Below are 18,193 nucleotides of genomic sequence, written 5' to 3' on the forward strand. Positions count from 1 at the left end.
GGGTTGCAAACACCCCCACTAGGCTTGGTTGGATTTTCTGCATGGAATCTTGATGTTCCTACTCTTTACCCAAGATGCCTCTGATAATTGGTAGCCCTTCCACTTGATTTGCCATCAGGATTCCAGCAATCGCTCTAATTAAATCATGATTCTCGAGCCAAACTTCAAGAAACTTCAAAGGATTCATTAGAGGTGACATACTGGCAGTGCCCTGTATGAAGCCAACTTTGGCATATGTAATTTACAGTCCCCTGTGACCATTTCTTTCCTCCTGCCTGGGTGTGTCATAAATCTGATTCTCCAATTGTTGCATGTTCACAGGCTGGGTGTCATCAACATTCTCCAATTAAATCTATTCACGGGCAAAAGTTCTGGTATTTTAGCTACAATCTTTTAAAAATAAGAGTTGGAATGTACTTTCAGTTTCAAACTGCTACAATGCTCTTCCAGATTATCCTTCCTCCCCCCGCTTTTTTATGGCAACTACTAAAACAGGCATAGGAATATTTTATGAATTGACATTTGTTTTTCTAACTGTATAATAATACAATCAATTCAAAAAAAAAATTCTCTTTTTCATTAACATCTTTTTGCTTTGCCATATAGGAGAAAGCCCAGGTCCCCTTTCTTCTATCAATGAAAGAACAGTGTATACCTGTGTCTATATATTCCATCTTCAATACTAGGTAAGTGTCTAAATTAACGTGGGTTAGTCTTAACTTGACCAAATAAATAGAGAATTTCCAAGAAGAAGAAAACCCGAAGCTTCCTTATTTGACTGCATTCTTTCATCTGATGTTGCAAAAATGTCACGCTGTACTTTTGATAGGGCACCAAAACCCATCAAACTAGGACAATCGAACGTACTCCTCTCGCAAAAAAATTATCATTTCCTTCAAAAAGAAAAAGAAAAACCCACAAAATTAAAAGCAATGTAAGTAATCCTTGGGTTACACCAGTTTCTTTTACTGATCATTCAGAATTACAAGATCATGGGGGGGAAAACGGTATTTATGACTACACATAGTCATTTAATTACAGTGGTCTAAGGCCATTGTGAATCTCACTAAAGATATAATAATAATGATGATGACGACGGTGGCGGAGGTGATGACAACAATAACAATAATAATAATAATAATAATAATAATAATAATAATAATCTACAGATACATCACACAGTCCTAAACACTTGGGAAGTGTTCGACTAGTGATTTGTGATACGAAAACCAGCATAGTTATCTCATTTGCTGTGTACACTGTAGTTTTTTGTGAATAATAATAATAATAATAATAATAATAATAATAATAATAATAATAATAATAATTTATTTCTAGCCTGTTTGCTTTTCAAAATATTATTTATACTTGGGACATGATGAGTTTTTGTATCCACAGGATGTTGTATTTGGAAACTTTCTGCATTAACCATTGCACCATTGACCCCTTTCTTGAACCCAACTCTCCAATTTATTGCCAATGATACAGCCATCTAGAGAACCTGCAACTACCCTTTAATAGTACCTGGAAATCAGTTTTCTGACAACCACTGCAGAACAAAGCTAACTCCAACAACACGCCGAGGTTAAAAACACAATCTGGACACTGGGCATTTGATAAGATTATAGGAATTTTGCCTGTCCCAATGAATGGATTTAAGGAAAGCTTTTCCCTCTGCTTGCTTCTTCTTTCTTTCTTTCTTTCTTTCTTTCTTTCTTTCTTTCTTTCTTTCTTTCTTTCTTTCTTTCTTTCTTTCTTTCTTTCTTCTTTTTGCAAAACTGGTCTGAAAATTAGAGAATCTATGGAGATTCTCAGCCATCCAGGTCACAGTGGTGCTTTTTCAAAAGGCAGCTGGAATTTCTTTGTTTTTCCTTGAAGACCTTTCACTTCTCATCCAAGGAGCTTCTTCCGTTCTGAATGAAGAACTTTCCTTCTTCCAGAATGGATGAAGCTTCTCGGATGAGAAGCAAAAAGTCTTCAAGGAAAAAGCAAAGAAACTCCAATTACCTTTTGAAGAAGCACTTTTGGCACTAAATAATTTTTTCTTCTTTTCATTGAATGGGGCCCTAGCTTTATGTCTGCCTTAGTTCCCATAACTTTTTTTGGGTTTCCTGTTAAATTGGCCCAACCTACAGATTATCCTATGTTGTTGCAGTGTAGATTTGCAGAGTCACCCCAATACACTTAGACACACACACACAACACAAACAGACATATTTTTCACATATCGCTTCCACTTTCCTAGCCAGTTTGCCTGAAAGCACCACAGTATATGTTATATCCAAGCCAGTATTCATAGAAGCAGGACACATGTGAATATTTCTCTTTGACAATGCTGCCCCTTCTGTTTAAAATAATCCAGGTAATGTAGTCTGGATTAATCCAGGTAATGTAGTCTTAAATGCCTTGTTCCAAACCTTCTTTATCAAATCCTCACTACTGCTTGTGGCTCGGGAATGTGCACACAAGCTCTCTCTCACACACACACGTGTGTACACACATATAATAAGATATTATTTTTCTACAAAAGATAAGCAGGGGAACTGAGCCGAACAACCGATTTTTAAAACAAACAGAATCTCTGTTCTCTGAGATATTATTTTTCTTGTTTACTTTTTCTTAAAAACCACAGAAGTATTTTTCTCTGTACTGCAAGCCAAGTGCCTTTCATCGGCATCCAAAAGACCTATAAGCAATTCAAATAAAGTATCCGACTTTATATTCATTAATTCGCAGGTGATAAGTTTTCAGCAGCTGATCGGCTGGAAGGTGAAGTGATATTGTGAAAGGGGGAGAGGAAAAAAAAGAAAAGAAAGAAATTTAAAAACAACCAGCAATCAACATTTCTAAAAACATATAGCGGTGTTTTCTTCCTTGTGAACACGGTAAGTTGCAATAGTGCAGTTTCCTTTCTTTTCTGCACACACAACGTACCTGCGTTTTCCCAATCTGTAGTAAAAGCTTATGCCACCAGATGTTTCTGTAAGATTTCATTTCAGGCTTAAAGAAAAATTGCTTTGAGCTACATGGTGGAAAAATAAAAATAAATCCAATACCAGCTTTTTTTGCTGTCTTCTTCTTAAAAGAAAGACAATATTTATTTGTTATTTTCAAACAACCACGCTGAAGATAATGGAAGGAAGGTAATGCAAAGCTACTTATTTGATTACACAGTGACTTAATTAACCATAATACATTGTCCCTCTAAGTGTCTAAAACTGTCCTATTCATAGCGGGAAGTGAAAATGTTTGCTTTTACCCATCCAAGACCTTTAAGCGGGATCTATAGATCCAAGATAGAAGTCAACAGCTAGTCCATCGTAATGACAATGATGATTAGGCTGATGATCATATTAAATAATATCCTACCAATACAATGTGAGCCAAGGCATTCCAAGATCAGTTTTCTAGTAGCCCAAAGCATTGGGGTGGAATGAAGGAAGACCAAATGAATCCAAGGAACAATTATTCACTAATATATGGATTGCCATATAAAGTACATAATATTATTTTTGTATTTCTTCCTTGATTCCCCACCCACACTCCCTTCTCCAAAATTGTGTCAATCTGTTGTTCCACGGAATAGATGCAGATCAAACTCCGGGAGAAAAGAGACTTTTAAAAACCTTTCTGGTCTACAATCAAAGAAAGGAGAGATATATACATACACATACAAGCACATACATAGAACCGTACAGAAAGAGTGCAGAGACCTAAGAAAATGAAAACAACTACAACACAAGAAAACACCTTTGATTTCCAGGTTTCCTCCATATCTGTAGTTCTTTTATTAGAAATGTTTTAGGAAAGAGAGAAAAAAAGACAGACAGCTGGAGCAGAAAGGAGGGGGAAAAAACCACCCCCAAAAAGAGATGGATGTTATTTTTATTACAATTACACTCAATAAAAAACACCAACCCGCCTCCCATTGTTGTCTTCTTTCTTTCTTTCTTTCTTTCTTTCTTTCTTTCTTTCTTTCTTTCTTTCTTTCTTTCTTTCTTTCTTTTCTTTCTTTTCTTTCTCTCTGCCTGGCCTCTGGAAACAAAAGGCTTTCTTTCTCTAGCCGTCTCTGGAAGGGAAAGTCGAGCTGGTTGGGGTTTGTTTTTTTTTTAACCGGAGAAGGAGGGGGGGGTTGGGGAAAAAATTAAAATAAAACAGGGAGGGGGGGGTGTCAACGCTTGGATGCATTATACAAGTAAAAGAAAACAGGGGCGCCGCTCGCCCCCCAAAATTAATATATAACAATCATCATGGATAAAAAAAGGCGGAAGACAGGAGAGAGAAGGGGATTAAAGAGAGAGAGAGAATAAAAGCAAATAAGCCACTTGGCTGGTGCCAGCGGCAGCCGCTCCCCCCCCCCCACCCCCGACTGCCTGCCTGCCTGCTCGCCCGTTCTTGCCTCGGTCCGTCCACCTCCCCGCTTTCCATCCAACCGCCCCCCACAGCCGCTCATCTCCCACAATAGCTATCGACTCCAAAAAGCCATGCGCCTCCCGCTATTTATAGCTAGTGCAAGGACTGGAATCTACCACCGGCCAAGCAGACGGGGGTGGGGGTGGGGAGAAAGGATGGGGGGGGTAGAGTGTGCGGGGGGAGAGCGGATGGGGAGGAGGGAAGGGGTAGCCGGGATGGAAGCTCAACCAAAGGAAGCGCCCCCCTCCCCCCGCTCCTTCCCTCCCTCCCTCCCGCACGCGACCCCAGTCTTCCCCCCGCTCTCTGCCTCCACTCCTCCTTTCCCCTCCCTCCCATCTACCCACCCACAGCCCCCCACCCCACATCCAACCCCCTCGGCTTTCTGGCACTTTGAACCGATCCAGCCTGTTTAAACGGAAAGGACAGCGATCCAAGCTGTTCAATGTACGAAAAAAAAAAAGAAAGAAAAATTAAAGAAAGAAAGAAAGAAAGAAAGAAAGAAAGAAAGAAAGAAAGAAAGAAAGAAAGAAAGAAATAGATAGATAGATCAATGCGGGCATCGCCAGCGAGCGAACGAGCGGGAGAGAGAGAGAGAAAGAGAGAGAGAGAGAGAGAGAGGCAGCGAGAAGAGGGCGCGTGTGCGTATGTGTGTGTGAGTGAGTGAGTGAGAAAGAGAGAGAGGGACGGGAAGAGAGGGAGGGGAGAGAGAGAGAGAGAGAGACTGAGAGAGACCGAGAAACACACACACACACAGAGAGAGAGAGAGAGAGAGAAGGCGAGCGGGCGAGAGCGCGCGCGTGTCGGTGCTAGGCTGCGGGCGTGAGTGAAGGAGTGCGTGTGTGTGTGTGTGTGTGGTGCGTGTGTGTGTGAGCGCGCGTGTGTGTGTGTGTGAGTGAGCAAGAGGGAGCGGGATTGCAAGAGGGAGAGAGAGGGAGGGAGGGAGAGAGAGAGAGAGGGAGGGAGGGAGAGAGAGAGAGAGAGAGAGAGAGGAACGGAGGCAGCGAGGACGGCTGGGGGGGGCTGGGCAAAAAAAGGGAAAGAAGATTTTTTCTCTATGTATATAAAGATGGCCACGTTAGCAAACGGACAAGCAGACAATCCCAGCCTCAGTAGCACCCACACTAACCCCAACCCCAACGGGCACATGAACGGATTAAACCACAGTCCGGGGAACTCCGCCACCATTCCCATGAAGGACCACGATGCCATCAAGCTCTTCGTCGGGCAGATCCCTCGCAACCTGGACGAGAAGGACCTCAAGCCGCTTTTCGAAGAGTTCGGGAAAATATACGAACTGACGGTGCTGAAGGACCGCTTCACCGGCATGCACAAAGGTGAGGGGAGGCTTCGCAACTTTCCTTTCCTTTCCTTCTTTCTTCCTTCTTTCGCTTCTTCTTCTTCTTCTTCTTCGGCTACTTTTTCAGCTGGGGGCGGAAAGGGGGTCCGGGCAGATGGCTTTCGAAGGCGGAGGGCGACGGGGTTGCGGCGGGGGGTGAGGCGGCTTTTGGGGAGTGGGAGCTGGGGGGGGACACGGGGACGCGATCCAGCCGGGTTGTTGGTCTTAAGAAAAGGGTGAGGAAAAAAAAGTGTTTCCGTGGAGGTGTGAACGGGCGCCCTCGGAGTAGGGTTGCCGCGGAAAGGGGTTCTTTCTTATTTTTTTTTAGGGATCCGGACTTCTACAAGCGTCGGGGCGGTTTGTGTAGTGTGTGTTTTGGGGCGTGTGTGTGTGTGTGTGTGTGTCCGGTGGAGGGGGGGAGTGGAAATAAACGCCTGTGTTTAAAATACACCCCGACATACACAATTCCACACACACACATACACACAAACGCGCGCGCACCCAACAAAAACCAAAGCCGGACTGAAAAGCGCAGGAAAGGGGGTAAAATAATAAAAAATAAAAATAAAAATTCGCCCTAAGGGGGAGGATTAAAATTAAAAAAAAAGGCACGGAGGAGCTGTCCATCCGGCCAGGTGCTGAAAACGGGGAAAGAGAGAGACTCCAGATAGACGCCCCCCACCCACCCACCCACCCACACACACACACACACACACAACCCAAAGGCGACCCCCCATGCTCGGGGCGTTTCTGGGATGGGAAGAAGGGTGGGGAGCGTTGAGGAAAAGGGCGGTTGGGGGGTTGGATGGTTGGAAGGCGTCCAGGAGGAGCGCTTTCTGCGTTTAGGCGGAATAGACCTCCCCCCTCCCCAATAAAAGAAGAAGAGGGGAGATCAGGAGGGGGAGGAAAAAGAGAATTTCGTGTGGGGGAAGGGGAGACGTGGGGTTGTTACGGTTGCCTGCAGGAAAAGGAGGCACAACGCGGCAACTCAGGTGGTCAGAAAAAATAAATAAATCTGGGTTTGGTTTTGTTTTGTTTTCTTTTGGTTTTGAGGGTGGGGAGATACAAAGAAGAGGGCGGGTGTTGTTGGGTGGGTTTTTTTTTTGGGGGGTCTTTTTAGGGGGTTGGAAGTCGGTGGGTGTTGAGGCATCTACTTCTAGCGAGGGGCGGGGAGGAGTCGGTGTGTGTGTGTGTGGGGGGGATGTTGTCAACCCTCCAGAGAAGGGAACTCGATAACTTTTCTCTCTCTTTTGGGGGATGTGTGTTTGTGCGCGCGTGTGTGTGTGTGGAGGGGTGGTTTAAAAATAAATCAATAAAGGAGAAGGGCGACCAGAGTGGCTTTTGGAAAGGCAGCGAGTGGGGAGGGGGAAGCCCAACGCCAATAGGACCTTCTACTTCCCTGGGGATCACTCCCCCTCCCCATGCACACTCGTGAGCACACACACACACACACACAGAGAGAGAGACACACACACAGAGAGAGAGACTCTCTCTCTCTCTCTCTCTCTCTCTCTCTCTCTCTCTCTCTCTCTCTCTCTCTCTCTCACACACACTCTCACACACACACACACACACACAGCACCGCCTGGTTTATTTTAAGGCCGGGAAGGAAGGCTCCGTCGCCGCCTCTCTTCCCGGCTTGGCATTCCGGATTTCCACCCCCTTCCCCCGGTTTCCGCCGTGCTTGGCTGTACAATTTCCAGATAATGGTTGGGATGGGAGGGGGCGGGAGCGCACCTATAAGGAGGGAGGGGCCCCAGAAACTAAATGCATACGCGTGGAGGCTGGGGGGGGGAGAGGACCCACCGTAGGCGAGGGCTATTGATTGTTTTGAGAGAAACTGAGATTGAAGTGAGTTAAGTTGGAGGCGAGGCGGCTGGCGTTTGGCTTGCAGGCAAAGCGAAGAGTTCCCTAAAGCTCAGGAACTTTTTCCCCCTCCTTTCCTTCCCCCTCCCCCCCTCCATGCTTCGTTTTTCTTTTCTGTGATTTCTTCTTCTTCTTTTGGCATCTGGGAAAAAAAAGGGGGGGGGGAGAGAGAAATATCTTTCGAGGGGAAAAACTCAGAGAACCAAAAAGGAGGGGAGGAAGAAAGGAGGAAGAAAAGAAGGAGAAGGAAAAAGCGCGAAAGGAAATCGGCAGAAACGGGTGTTGTTGTTTTTTTTCCTCCCCCCTTTCCAAGTTGGAATCTCTCCATAATGTGACTCCGAACCGCTGCTCTATATTTTTTTTTTTTAAGCGATAAATCCTTCCAAAAGTTAATTGCACGTTTTGAAAACACCCAAACCCTCCGGGCGATAGATTTTAAAACAGGAAGTTATTATTTTTATTATTATTTTTTTAAAGAAGGAGGAAGAGTGAATGAAGGGTCCGGAAAGAGGGGAGGGAGGGAGGGAAGGGAAAGGAAGAAAGAGAGAGAAAGAGAGAAAGCGTGCATGGTAGATCATCTGGAGCGGGCATGTGATAATCGCTGTTATTCCTCCCCAACCAACCGCTTTCCTTTGCAATCTCCACGAGCCACGCTTCCCTCCCCCTCCTCCTCCTCCCCCCTCCCCCCTCCCCCCTCCGATTCGTAACAAGCTTTATAGAAATTGCTTATGAAAGATTGAAAAGCAGAGCCGTGGTTTTGCTGAACGCTCTCTGGATAGCGCCTTTGGAAGACTGCATTTCATTCTGGATTTCTTTGACAAGAAAGCTCTTTAAAAAAAAAAAAAAAGCAAATTCAGCTTCTGCACATCCGTCATAAATGCTCCATGGAGATAAAGTTGGGGTTTGTGCTTTTTTATTTTTTTAAAAAAATGAGTTTATTTTTTTTTAATTCTTTTGTGTTAGATAAGAGGATGCCTTTGAAGGTACGCTTGTCAGTGCAATATAAAAATGGAAAGGGGCATAAAAAGCAAAACATAGCTTTCTCCTTCCTTCCTTCCTTCCTTCCTTCCTTCCTTCCCCACATTCTCCCCCCCTCCTTCCTTCCTTCCTTCCTTCCTTCCTTCCTTCCTTCCTTCCTTCCTTCCTTCCTTCCTTCCCCACATTCTCCCTCCCTCCTTCCTTCCTTCCTTCATCACTTTCTTCCTTCCTTCCTTCCTTCTCCACATTCTCCCTCCCTCCCTCCTTCCTTCCTTCATCACTTTCTCCTTCCTTCCTTCCTTCCCCACATTCTCCCCTCCCCCTCCTTCCTTCCTTCATCACTTTCTCCTTCTTTTCTTCCTTCCTTCTCCACATTCTCCCTCCCTCCCTCCTTCCTTCCTCCCTTTCTCTTTCCTTTCTTTCTCTTTCCTTCCTTCCTCACTTTCTCCTCCCTCCCTCCCTCCCTCCCTCCCTCAATTTAATCTCTGTATTATGTAATAAAAAGAAAGATGCTCTTTATAGATTTTTATCCATAAACATAAGCAGACAGTTTCCCCTCTGACATTCCTGAGAAAATAATTGGGCCCACTGGGTTTGTACATGGTGCTTGCTAAAAGCCACAATGGCTAAAGGTTTGTAAGTCCATCCATGTGCATGTTGTCAGGGTTGTTGTTGTTTTTTTCAAATGTAAGTGTGTGTCTGTCTGTGTGCAGGTGGATGTGTGTGAGAGTTGGGTTGAGCAAGAGGGATGCTATTAAAAATACTACATAAGATTGCTTTGTATTTCTGGTAAGCAAAAATGAGGCTACAGCATAGTTCAAAAATGCAAAGAGTATAACTCTACTTGGAGTATTACACTCGACACTCACATATCAAGAAGTTTGATTCATTTTAGATCTATGAGAATCCTGACAAAATATTATCTGTTTCTATGGCAGCTGATTCAGTCTTCCTTCCTTCCTTCCTTCCTTCCTTCCTTCTTTCCCTCCTTCTTTCCTTCCTACCTACCTACCTACCTACCTTCATCAACTGTCTTTCCTTCCTTCTCCAGTTGTCCTTCCTTCCTTTTCTCTCCTCCCTCCCTCCTTCCCTTCCTTCCTTCCCTTAATGCTATTCTTATCTTCCTTTTTCCTTTCCTTTGAAAAGAAAATTGAAAGTTGAGAGGCTGGGTTGAGATTTCATTCGCTAGAACTTTCCAAGAAAACGTCAACAGTCAAAAAGCAAGCCTGCAAGTTCTTATCATATATGGAAATATATCCAGAAATTAGACATGTAGTACATTGTCATAACTTCCACCCTTCCATCGGCATCTAATAGAGTCTGGGTTTTCTGAACCCCTGTGGTTTTTTTCTCTCTCTCAGAGGTACAGTTATGTTCTAGCTTTCAAAATCATTTAAGGCCAAGTAAAAAGTCCTTATGGCCTAATATTTATAAATAGATGATCTCTAAACATAAGGTCCTCCCAGACAAACAGTTTTTTTGTCTTCTGTAGGTTCATATATTTGAGGCCTGTCCTGTATGAGCCCCAGTTAGCTGTCTTTCTCTAACCGTCTTCCTAAAAGTCAGGCTGGACTCAGGTTAGTGTCGGATTTTGCAGAAGAACTCAAGCCCTGAAGCCCCTTTTTTAAGGAGCAGAGTTGTGAAACAGATGATAAGCAAGGAGACGGTGGGTTGCTTGGAATGATAGTTGTGCGCCTTTTCAGATCTTGTGTGAGTAATGCAGCTCCCTTAAAATAAAAAAAAAGGCTCCCCATCCATCTTTTAAGACAGGAGAAACTCCACCTCCTTAATACATTGAACAAATAAAAAAAGTAGGGGGAAAAAAGTAGTATTGTGAGTGCATTTGTGCTTCTACTCTTCCTTCCTTCCTTCCTTCCTTCCATCCATCCTTCCTTCCTTCCTTCCTTCCTTCCTTCCTTCCTTCCTTCCTTCCTTCCTTCCTTCCTTCCTTCCTTCTGTCCCTCTCTCCCTCCCCTCCTCCCTTCCTACCATTTCTCTCTTCTTCCTCTCTCCTTCTGTCCCTCCCTCTCTCCCCTTTCCTTCCTTCCTTCCTCTCTCCCCTTTTCTTCCCTCCTTCCTCTCTTTCTCCCTCTCCCCTTCCTTCCTTCTTTCCTTCCTTCTATTTCTCTCCCCTCCCTTCTTCTCCCTCCCTCCCTTCTTCTCCCTCCCTCTCTCTTTCCCTTTCCTTCCTTCCTTCCTTCCTTCCTTCCTTCCTTCCTTCCTTCCTTCCTTCCTTCCTTCCTTCCTTCCAATTCTCTCTCCTCCCTCCCTTCTTTTCTTCCCTCCTTCCCTCCCTCCCTCCCTCTCTCCCTTCATCTCTTCTTTCCATATGTCTGACTTTCCCTCTTTTTGTCTTTCTTTCCTCCTTTTGATAATTCCCTTTCTAAGCCACCCAGGTCATTTTCCTCCTTGAAAACACCTGGCCTTATAAATCTGCAAATCACCCCATTCACCATCGTCTCTTTTATTAGAGAGAAGCCCGAATGGAAGAGACAGATGTGAATTAAAAGCTTTGTTCAAGCTCGGTGCAATATCGGTTTTCAGGTTAGCCGTGTAGATTTTTAAGAAGTGCAACGATGGTTGAATTAAGAATGCACAGTACGAAGCCATAAAAAGGGGGGAAATGAAAATGTGCTTGAAAAGGGACGCGCAGCTAAATACAGGTGTCGAATAAACGCCTTCGTAATGGAAACACCAAGCTTATGTGACGGAAAGCAACATGCTTAAACTTAGTGGGTTTGGAATCCAGAATCAAGTTTCAGGGACAACACACACACACACACACACACTTAGACATACAGTGCTCAAGAAACAAAATTACCAGCCTGTGAAATATATTATACTTGCAACCAGAAAAAAAACAAAACCAGCCATTAAACCAACAAACCACAGTGGGTTACTGTTATGGCAGATAAAGAACGAATTATTTCAATTTCCCTCTATTTCTAATGCCCATAAAATCCAGGGTAAGGTATATTTTAGAATGGCAAGTCAGCCTTCTCCATGCCATGAGCAGCCAACAGCTGCCCTTATTCCGAATATATAATAATAATTCCTTCCATCTTCTGTCTCATTTCTCCCCAAATCACTCCATAAAACCCTCTTCCTTCGTAGCCTTCTGCCTGGTTGGCTGAGTTTTCAGCGAGCCTCTCTCTTTTTCCCTCCTTGAACAAACAACTTTATAATTTTGTGCTTCAAGAGAAAGAGGCACAAATGACCTGAGGTGGATTTATTTTATTTTATTATAATTTTTGCTTCCCTTTCTTCCTTTTTGGACCAGGTGCCAAAGTACCCTTGCAGAAAAAATAAAAAAAAAAGACAAGATAGAAACATTTCAATGCTTTGTACCGTTCCTGCCACGAACCACATCATCGTGGTTTTGCAACCTTTAGGGGAGGCTGATATTAAGGAAGGAAGGAAAAATAAAAATAAAGCTAAATTTCAGGTTGTTGCTGTTGTTTTCCTTTGCAAAGTGAAATAGACAGAAAGAATGTACTGTATGTAACGCCAAACCGGGCAATAATAACCAATCTGGAAGGGGAAAAATAGAACGAAGAGGAGGAGGAGGAGGAGGAGGAGGAGGAGGAGGAGGAGGAGGAGGAGGAGGAGGACTGTGATTTCCTTGGCGCTATTAGAGCTTGGTGGTTTTCTTGCTGATGTTTCATTACCCAACTAGGCAACATGATCAGTGCTAGAAGGGAATGGAGAGGAGGAGGAGGAGGAGGAGGAGGAGGAGGAGGAGGAGGAGGCATATTAAGGGCACTTTGTTGTGAACATAACAAGAGATGACAATTCCAGTTGCAGGGAGAACTACTTGAAAGAATAACCCTTGAAACAACCAGCAGTACATGTAGACCTTTGCGTGTCGATTCCGATTTGTGTTGAGATGTCTCCTGCCCACGTATTCATCCTTCGAGTGAAGATCAACAGGAGGTTACCTTCTTTCTTCAGTCTTTAATTTTTTTTTTTTTTTTAAGTTGATTCTCAGAAGCTAGCCTGGTCCGTTGCTCTGTTTTCCCTCCTTTTACAGAAATTTTTGTGCGGTGTCCCCTGCCGTTCCACTTCAGTCCAGGAAGCGTTGTTTAATATTTAATTTATTGCCAGAATAACGTTAGCAGAACATGCCTTGAAGAACAATTCATTTCTCCGGCATCGATTTTTAATCGATCGTTGCTTTTGCTTTTCATTTGTGTGTGAAAGGGTTTAACGATAAACACCTGGACCAAAATAAAATAATAGTAATCATAATAATCATAATAATTTTAAAAAATGGCATAAGAGATGGCAAAGGCTGGAAATGGATTGATCAAAGCTTTTGAGGAGAACCTTTGTTGGGGCCCCCTTAAAAAGATGCATGGAAATTACACTGCCGTTCTTAGCGATAGTTATATAACTAAGTTATATTTGGAGCCCAATAGACATCAAACATAATACTGAGTCACTTAAAATGTCCATTTGGAAGAACTCATTAAGGGAAGCCTCTTGCAGTCTTTTCTCTCCAGAAAGCCGCTGAGAAGTTACAAGAGTGGGAAGGCTGTTTTCCACAAACAGATGAATTTTGTGTGATTAAAGGATGAGTGTATTTAGCCCCAAAACTCAAACCAAGCTGGAAAGGACAGTTATTGAGCAAAGCTAAACAAGGTTACTGAGAAAAACACCAGATAGATGAGTAGGGAGGGATGGGATGACCAACCAGCAGAAGTGTACTTAGTTAGTGTTATGAAGTCAAGCTCAGCTCTTGATTATTACATGGACCAATGCTTGAATTTTTAAGCAGTTTCCAGTAAAACAAAAAACAAAAAACTAACTGATGTTTCAAGGACAATCATAAATGTATATTTGAGTCTGATTGCAGTCATGTATGTACATAATTTTGGATACGTGAAGAAAATAAGTTACCAATTAAATAAACTATGTCCTTCCTTGGGACAATTTAGCAGAGAAGACAATGGTGAAGATTAGTACATGAAATCAAACTAGATAGATGGATGGATGGATGGATGGATGGATGGATGGATGGATGGATGGATGGATGGATAGATAGATGGTTAGATGGATAGATAGAAAGAGTAGTAGAACCTCTGGTCAAGACCATAATTCGTTCCATAACTTTGGCAATTTCTTTGACTTCTAATGTTTCGTCTTCAGGAATTTCTGGGTCAGAGGTTGTGTTTGATTGCCACCCAAGTATGTGTTTGTGACCAGATAGATAGATAGATAGATAGATAGATAGATAGATAGATAGATAGATATAAACAACATATATGCAGATACATGTACATACTATATACATATACATACATACCTACATACCTATATATCTATATCTGTCTTGTCTGTCTGTCTGTCTGTCTGTCTCTCTCTCATCTATATCTATCTATCTATCTCTATCTATCTATCATCTATCTATCTATCTATCTATCTATCTATCTATCTATCATCACCTCTCTCTCTCTCTCTTTCTCTCTTCTATCTATCTATCTATCTATCTATCTATCTATCTATCTATCTATCTATCTATCTTTTATGATTTCTCATTTTCTGAACATCAGACCCTAAAGGGAATATAGACTGCCTTTCTTTGACCCAAGGTTGATTGATTAGCTTCTCTTGCAACCTGTGAAGGCCTTCAGAAACCATCTCCAGATCCATTGTTTGCAGATGTCTAGCTTCTTTCTTTCACTGTCCCCCCTCCCACAATTTGGGGCTTTCACTAGCTGGCCTTCAACAGATCCGATCACACCACTTCCATCTAGCCTTGAGTTTTGAGTTCATGCGGTTTTAACCCCGCACAGAAAAATAACTCACCAACATGTATGTATTTCTCCAGAATATTCCTCTGTCAATTTGTACAGGCTTAAAACTGATTCTAGCTTAAGGGATAAAGCTTGAATGGAAACCATTAGCTGACACCTTCCTGGGGATCAGTTCATAGGTGTAAACTGACCTGATCAACTTGTATAGTTTCTATGACGAGAGTCAGGTTAATTTTAGACTCCTTGATTCCACAGAGGTGATAACCTAAGCGCTCCACCAATTCTTGGATAATCAATATCAAGAAGGAAACCTGATATACCTCTGTAAATTTTACTTTCTGTAATGGGTCCATATTTGAATTTATGAGAATAATAGAGTTGGAAGGGACCGTGGAGGTCTTCTAATCCAACCCCTGCTCAGGCAAGAAACCCTACACTATTTCAGACAAATGGTTGTCCAGTTTCATCTTAAAAACTTCCAGTCCTGGAGCAACTTCTGGTGGCAGACTGTTCCACTGCTTAATTGTTCTCACTGTCAGGAAATGTCTCCTTAATTCCAGGTTGCTTCTCTCCTTTTGTTAGTTTCCATCCGTTGCTTCTTGTCCTGCCTTCAGGGACTTTGGAGAAGAGGTTGACCTCCTTCTTCTACAATGATTTCTTATTTATTTAATTAATTTATATCTCACTCTGCAAAGCAATTCTGGCCTACGCTGACTTCACTGTATTGGTCTCTATCTAAATAGCCACTCAAGAGCTCACCAAAAAGAACACCAAATCTTGCATTATAGCTGGGGAAGAAAAGGAGCCCCCCTTTAAACAGATGACAAGATCTGGTCTTGCATCACTTAATCCTTTAAGAGTATTAAATAATAATGATTAGGAAAAACAACACTTGGTTGTTAAATAGAAGTATACCAATTGCCCTCCCTCCAATATGTCCCAGTTTAATAGGAATGGGATAGAGTAGAGTAGAGTAGAGTAGAGTAGAGTAGAGTAGAATAGAATAGAATAGAATAGAATAGAATAGAATAGAATCAGGAAAGAATCAGGAATAGAATTAGAATAGAATAGAATAGAATAGAATAGAATAGAATAGAATAGAATAGAATAGAATAGAATAGAATAGAATAGAATAGAATAGAATAGAATAGAATAGAATTCTTTGTTGGCCAAGTGTGATTGGACACACAAGGAATTTGTCTTGGTGCAAATGCTCTCAGTGTACATAAAAGAAAAGATACATTCATCAAGAGTCGAGAATCATCAGGTACAACACTTAATGATAGTCATAGGGTACAATAAGCAATCAAATCATACTAGGAAACAGTCAATATAAATCGTAAGGATACAAGCAACAAAGAAGATACTTTGAGGTCATGGTATTTTAACTGGAAAAACAACAACAACAACAACAACAACAACAACAACAACAACAACACCTACAAGTACTTCTCAACTTACCACTACAATTGAGCCCATGTAGTGAAGTGAGTTTTGTCCCATTTTATGACTCTTCTCGCCACATTTGTTAAGTGAATCATTGCAGTTGTTATATTAGTCACATGGTTGTTAAGGGAATCTGGTCCCCTCCATTGAATTTGCTTGTCAGAAGGTCACCAAAGGGGATCTTGTGACCCCGGGACTGTCAGGGCTCCAACATCCACTCGCATTCGAATCATGAGTCTCTGGCTCCATCTCTCAGAGTTAAAAAAAAAAAAATACACAAGATTTATTAGGAGTAAACATGTCGGCATTACCTGGGTGCAGCCGATAATCTTGCGAGCTAACAGTTTCGGCTGCCTAGTAGTTATCTGAAGCATTTAAGGAATGCACTGCTCCCCCTCACTCCCTTTCTGCTGTCAACTCTAAAAGACCAGAGAAATATTTTATGAGTTGACAGGAACATTGCGATCGTCATAAATAGGAGTCCATTGCCGAGTATCTGGATCTAAATCATGTGACCATGGGGGATTCTGCAACGGTTATAAGTGGGAAAAACTGGTCCTAAGTCACTTTCTTCAGTGCCGTTATAACTTAGTGTACATTCACTAAGTGAACTGTTGTAAGTCAAGGAATATCCGTATTAAAATTTTCATCTGACATAGGGCTGTGGTTATTCCAATTGTCCATTGGGGTCAATAAAGTTAAGGTCACAAAATATCTGTGCCATAAAATTTTAGCTCTTTGTGTTTGTAGTACTTTTTAAATAATTTTATTTATGGGTTTTTTTTCCCTTCAACATATATAAACATTTAGTGAACAGTACATTGTCTGGTTCAATTTATTTTATAAAGGTAAAGGTAAAAGTTCCGCTCGCACATATGTGCTAGTTGTTTCTGGCTCTAGGGGGCAGTGCTCATCTCCGTTACAAAGCCGAAGAACCAGCGCCGCCCGAAGAGGTCTCCGTGGTCATGTGGCTGGACATGACTAGACACCGAAGGTGCACGGAACACAGTTACCTTCCCACCAAAGGTGGTCCTAGTTTTCTACTTGCATTTTTACATGCTTTTGAACTGCTAGGTTGGCAGAAGCTGCTTGGACAAGTAACGGGAGCTCACTCCGTTACACGAAGCTAGGGATTCGAACCGCTGAACTACCGAGCTTTCTGATCGACAAGCTCAGCGTCTTAGCCACTGAGCCACTGTGTCCCCCTTAATTTACTTTATACAAAATACTAATAACAATAATAATATTATTTAGGTATAAATAATAATAGTCCTTCACCTCCTAGGATTTACATATACATTGTAGTTATAATGCATTATATATTTTAGCAGTGTGCATCGTAATATTTCCCCAATTTCTACTTTCTCTCTCTTATTTCTAACCCCTAATATAATAATTCCCATATTAAAAGGTATTATCTATCTATCCATCATCTCTTACCCTTTACTATTTAGGCGTACATAATTAGTAGTCTGTCATCTTCTAACATTTACTTATACATAGTAATTATAGTAACATATCATGTAACAGAATGCGTAATAACATTTTCCCAATTTCTAATTTCTAGCTCTATTTTCTAATCTTTAATAAAACAAATTGCATATTAAGATACATTCTAAATCTATCCGTCATCTCTTGACCTTTTTAGTATTTCAACTTTTTTTGACCACTCTCCCATGCTCCTCCCTTGTAGTTTTTGTAGTCTTTAATTTGGACAAGGGACAGGTTGAGGCTTGGAATTGGGTGCTGTGAAATTCTTTCGATATTCATTTGAAGGTCTAAAGATGCTGCACCGTGGATAAAGTCCACATTCTTTCAGATTTCCATGGAGGGGCCGGAAAAGTGTGAAGTCAACTTGTTGTTCGTTTGTGTGACTCCTGAACATGGAAAGGGATGGATGTTGCTTTGGAAAAGTTGAACCGGTTAATTTAAGCATTTCCCGATCTGACCTTCAGAGCCGGACGATGACACCAACACGGTGCAGTCTGAAGGAAGGCCTTGGATATCTCCCCTCCCAAATGAGAATGAGAATAACCACTGCCACAGTGCTTGGCAAGAGTTAAGGGGGGAAAAGTGTAATTCCTGATTTTGCATTTGCTTGCAGTTGTCATTTGGAATGATGCAGCTGAGGGAAGACTGGTTTTTTTTAAATTGATTATTGATTATGCACTACTGAGATCGAGGAAGGAAGGAAGGAAGGAAGGAAGGAAGGAAGGAAGGAAGGAAGGAAGGAAGGAAGGAAGGAAGGAAAGGAAGGAGAGGGAAGGAAGGAAAGGAGAGAGGGAAGGAAGGAAGAGATGGCAGGGAAGGAGGGAGAAAGGAAAGGAGGGAGGAGAAGGGAAGAGAGAGAGAGAGAAAGGGAGCGAGGGAAAGAAGGAGGGAGAGGAGAAAGGAAAGG

The 18,193-nt window shown here is 42.3% G+C and overlaps 1 protein-coding gene across 19 annotated transcripts in view; it reads left to right on the forward strand.

The window, feature by feature from the left end:
* The first annotated feature begins 5,414 nt into the window (after positions 1 to 5,414).
* The window catches only part of CELF4 (CUGBP Elav-like family member 4), an 823,187-nt gene continuing 810,408 nt past the window's right edge, over positions 5,415 to 18,193 (forward strand). For 15 of the 19 annotated variants that reach the window (XM_087958734.1, XM_087958744.1, XM_087958747.1 and 12 more), the window contains exon 1: positions 5,416 to 5,747. In XM_087958734.1, the coding sequence (XP_087814860.1) occupies positions 5,468 to 5,747 (280 nt within the window). In that variant the 5' untranslated portion in view covers positions 5,416 to 5,467. Of the gene's footprint in view, positions 5,748 to 18,193 lie in introns of all 19 variants that reach the window. The other 4 variants (XM_087958740.1, XM_087958742.1, XM_087958750.1 and 1 more) reach the window with 1 other exon arrangement.

The sequence above is a fragment of the Notechis scutatus genome, chromosome 2, assembly GCF_049901735.1.
Source record: "Notechis scutatus isolate UNSWTSFEM ecotype Mainland chromosome 2, rNotScu1.2, whole genome shotgun sequence".
Classification (NCBI taxonomy): domain Eukaryota; kingdom Metazoa; phylum Chordata; class Lepidosauria; order Squamata; family Elapidae; genus Notechis; species Notechis scutatus.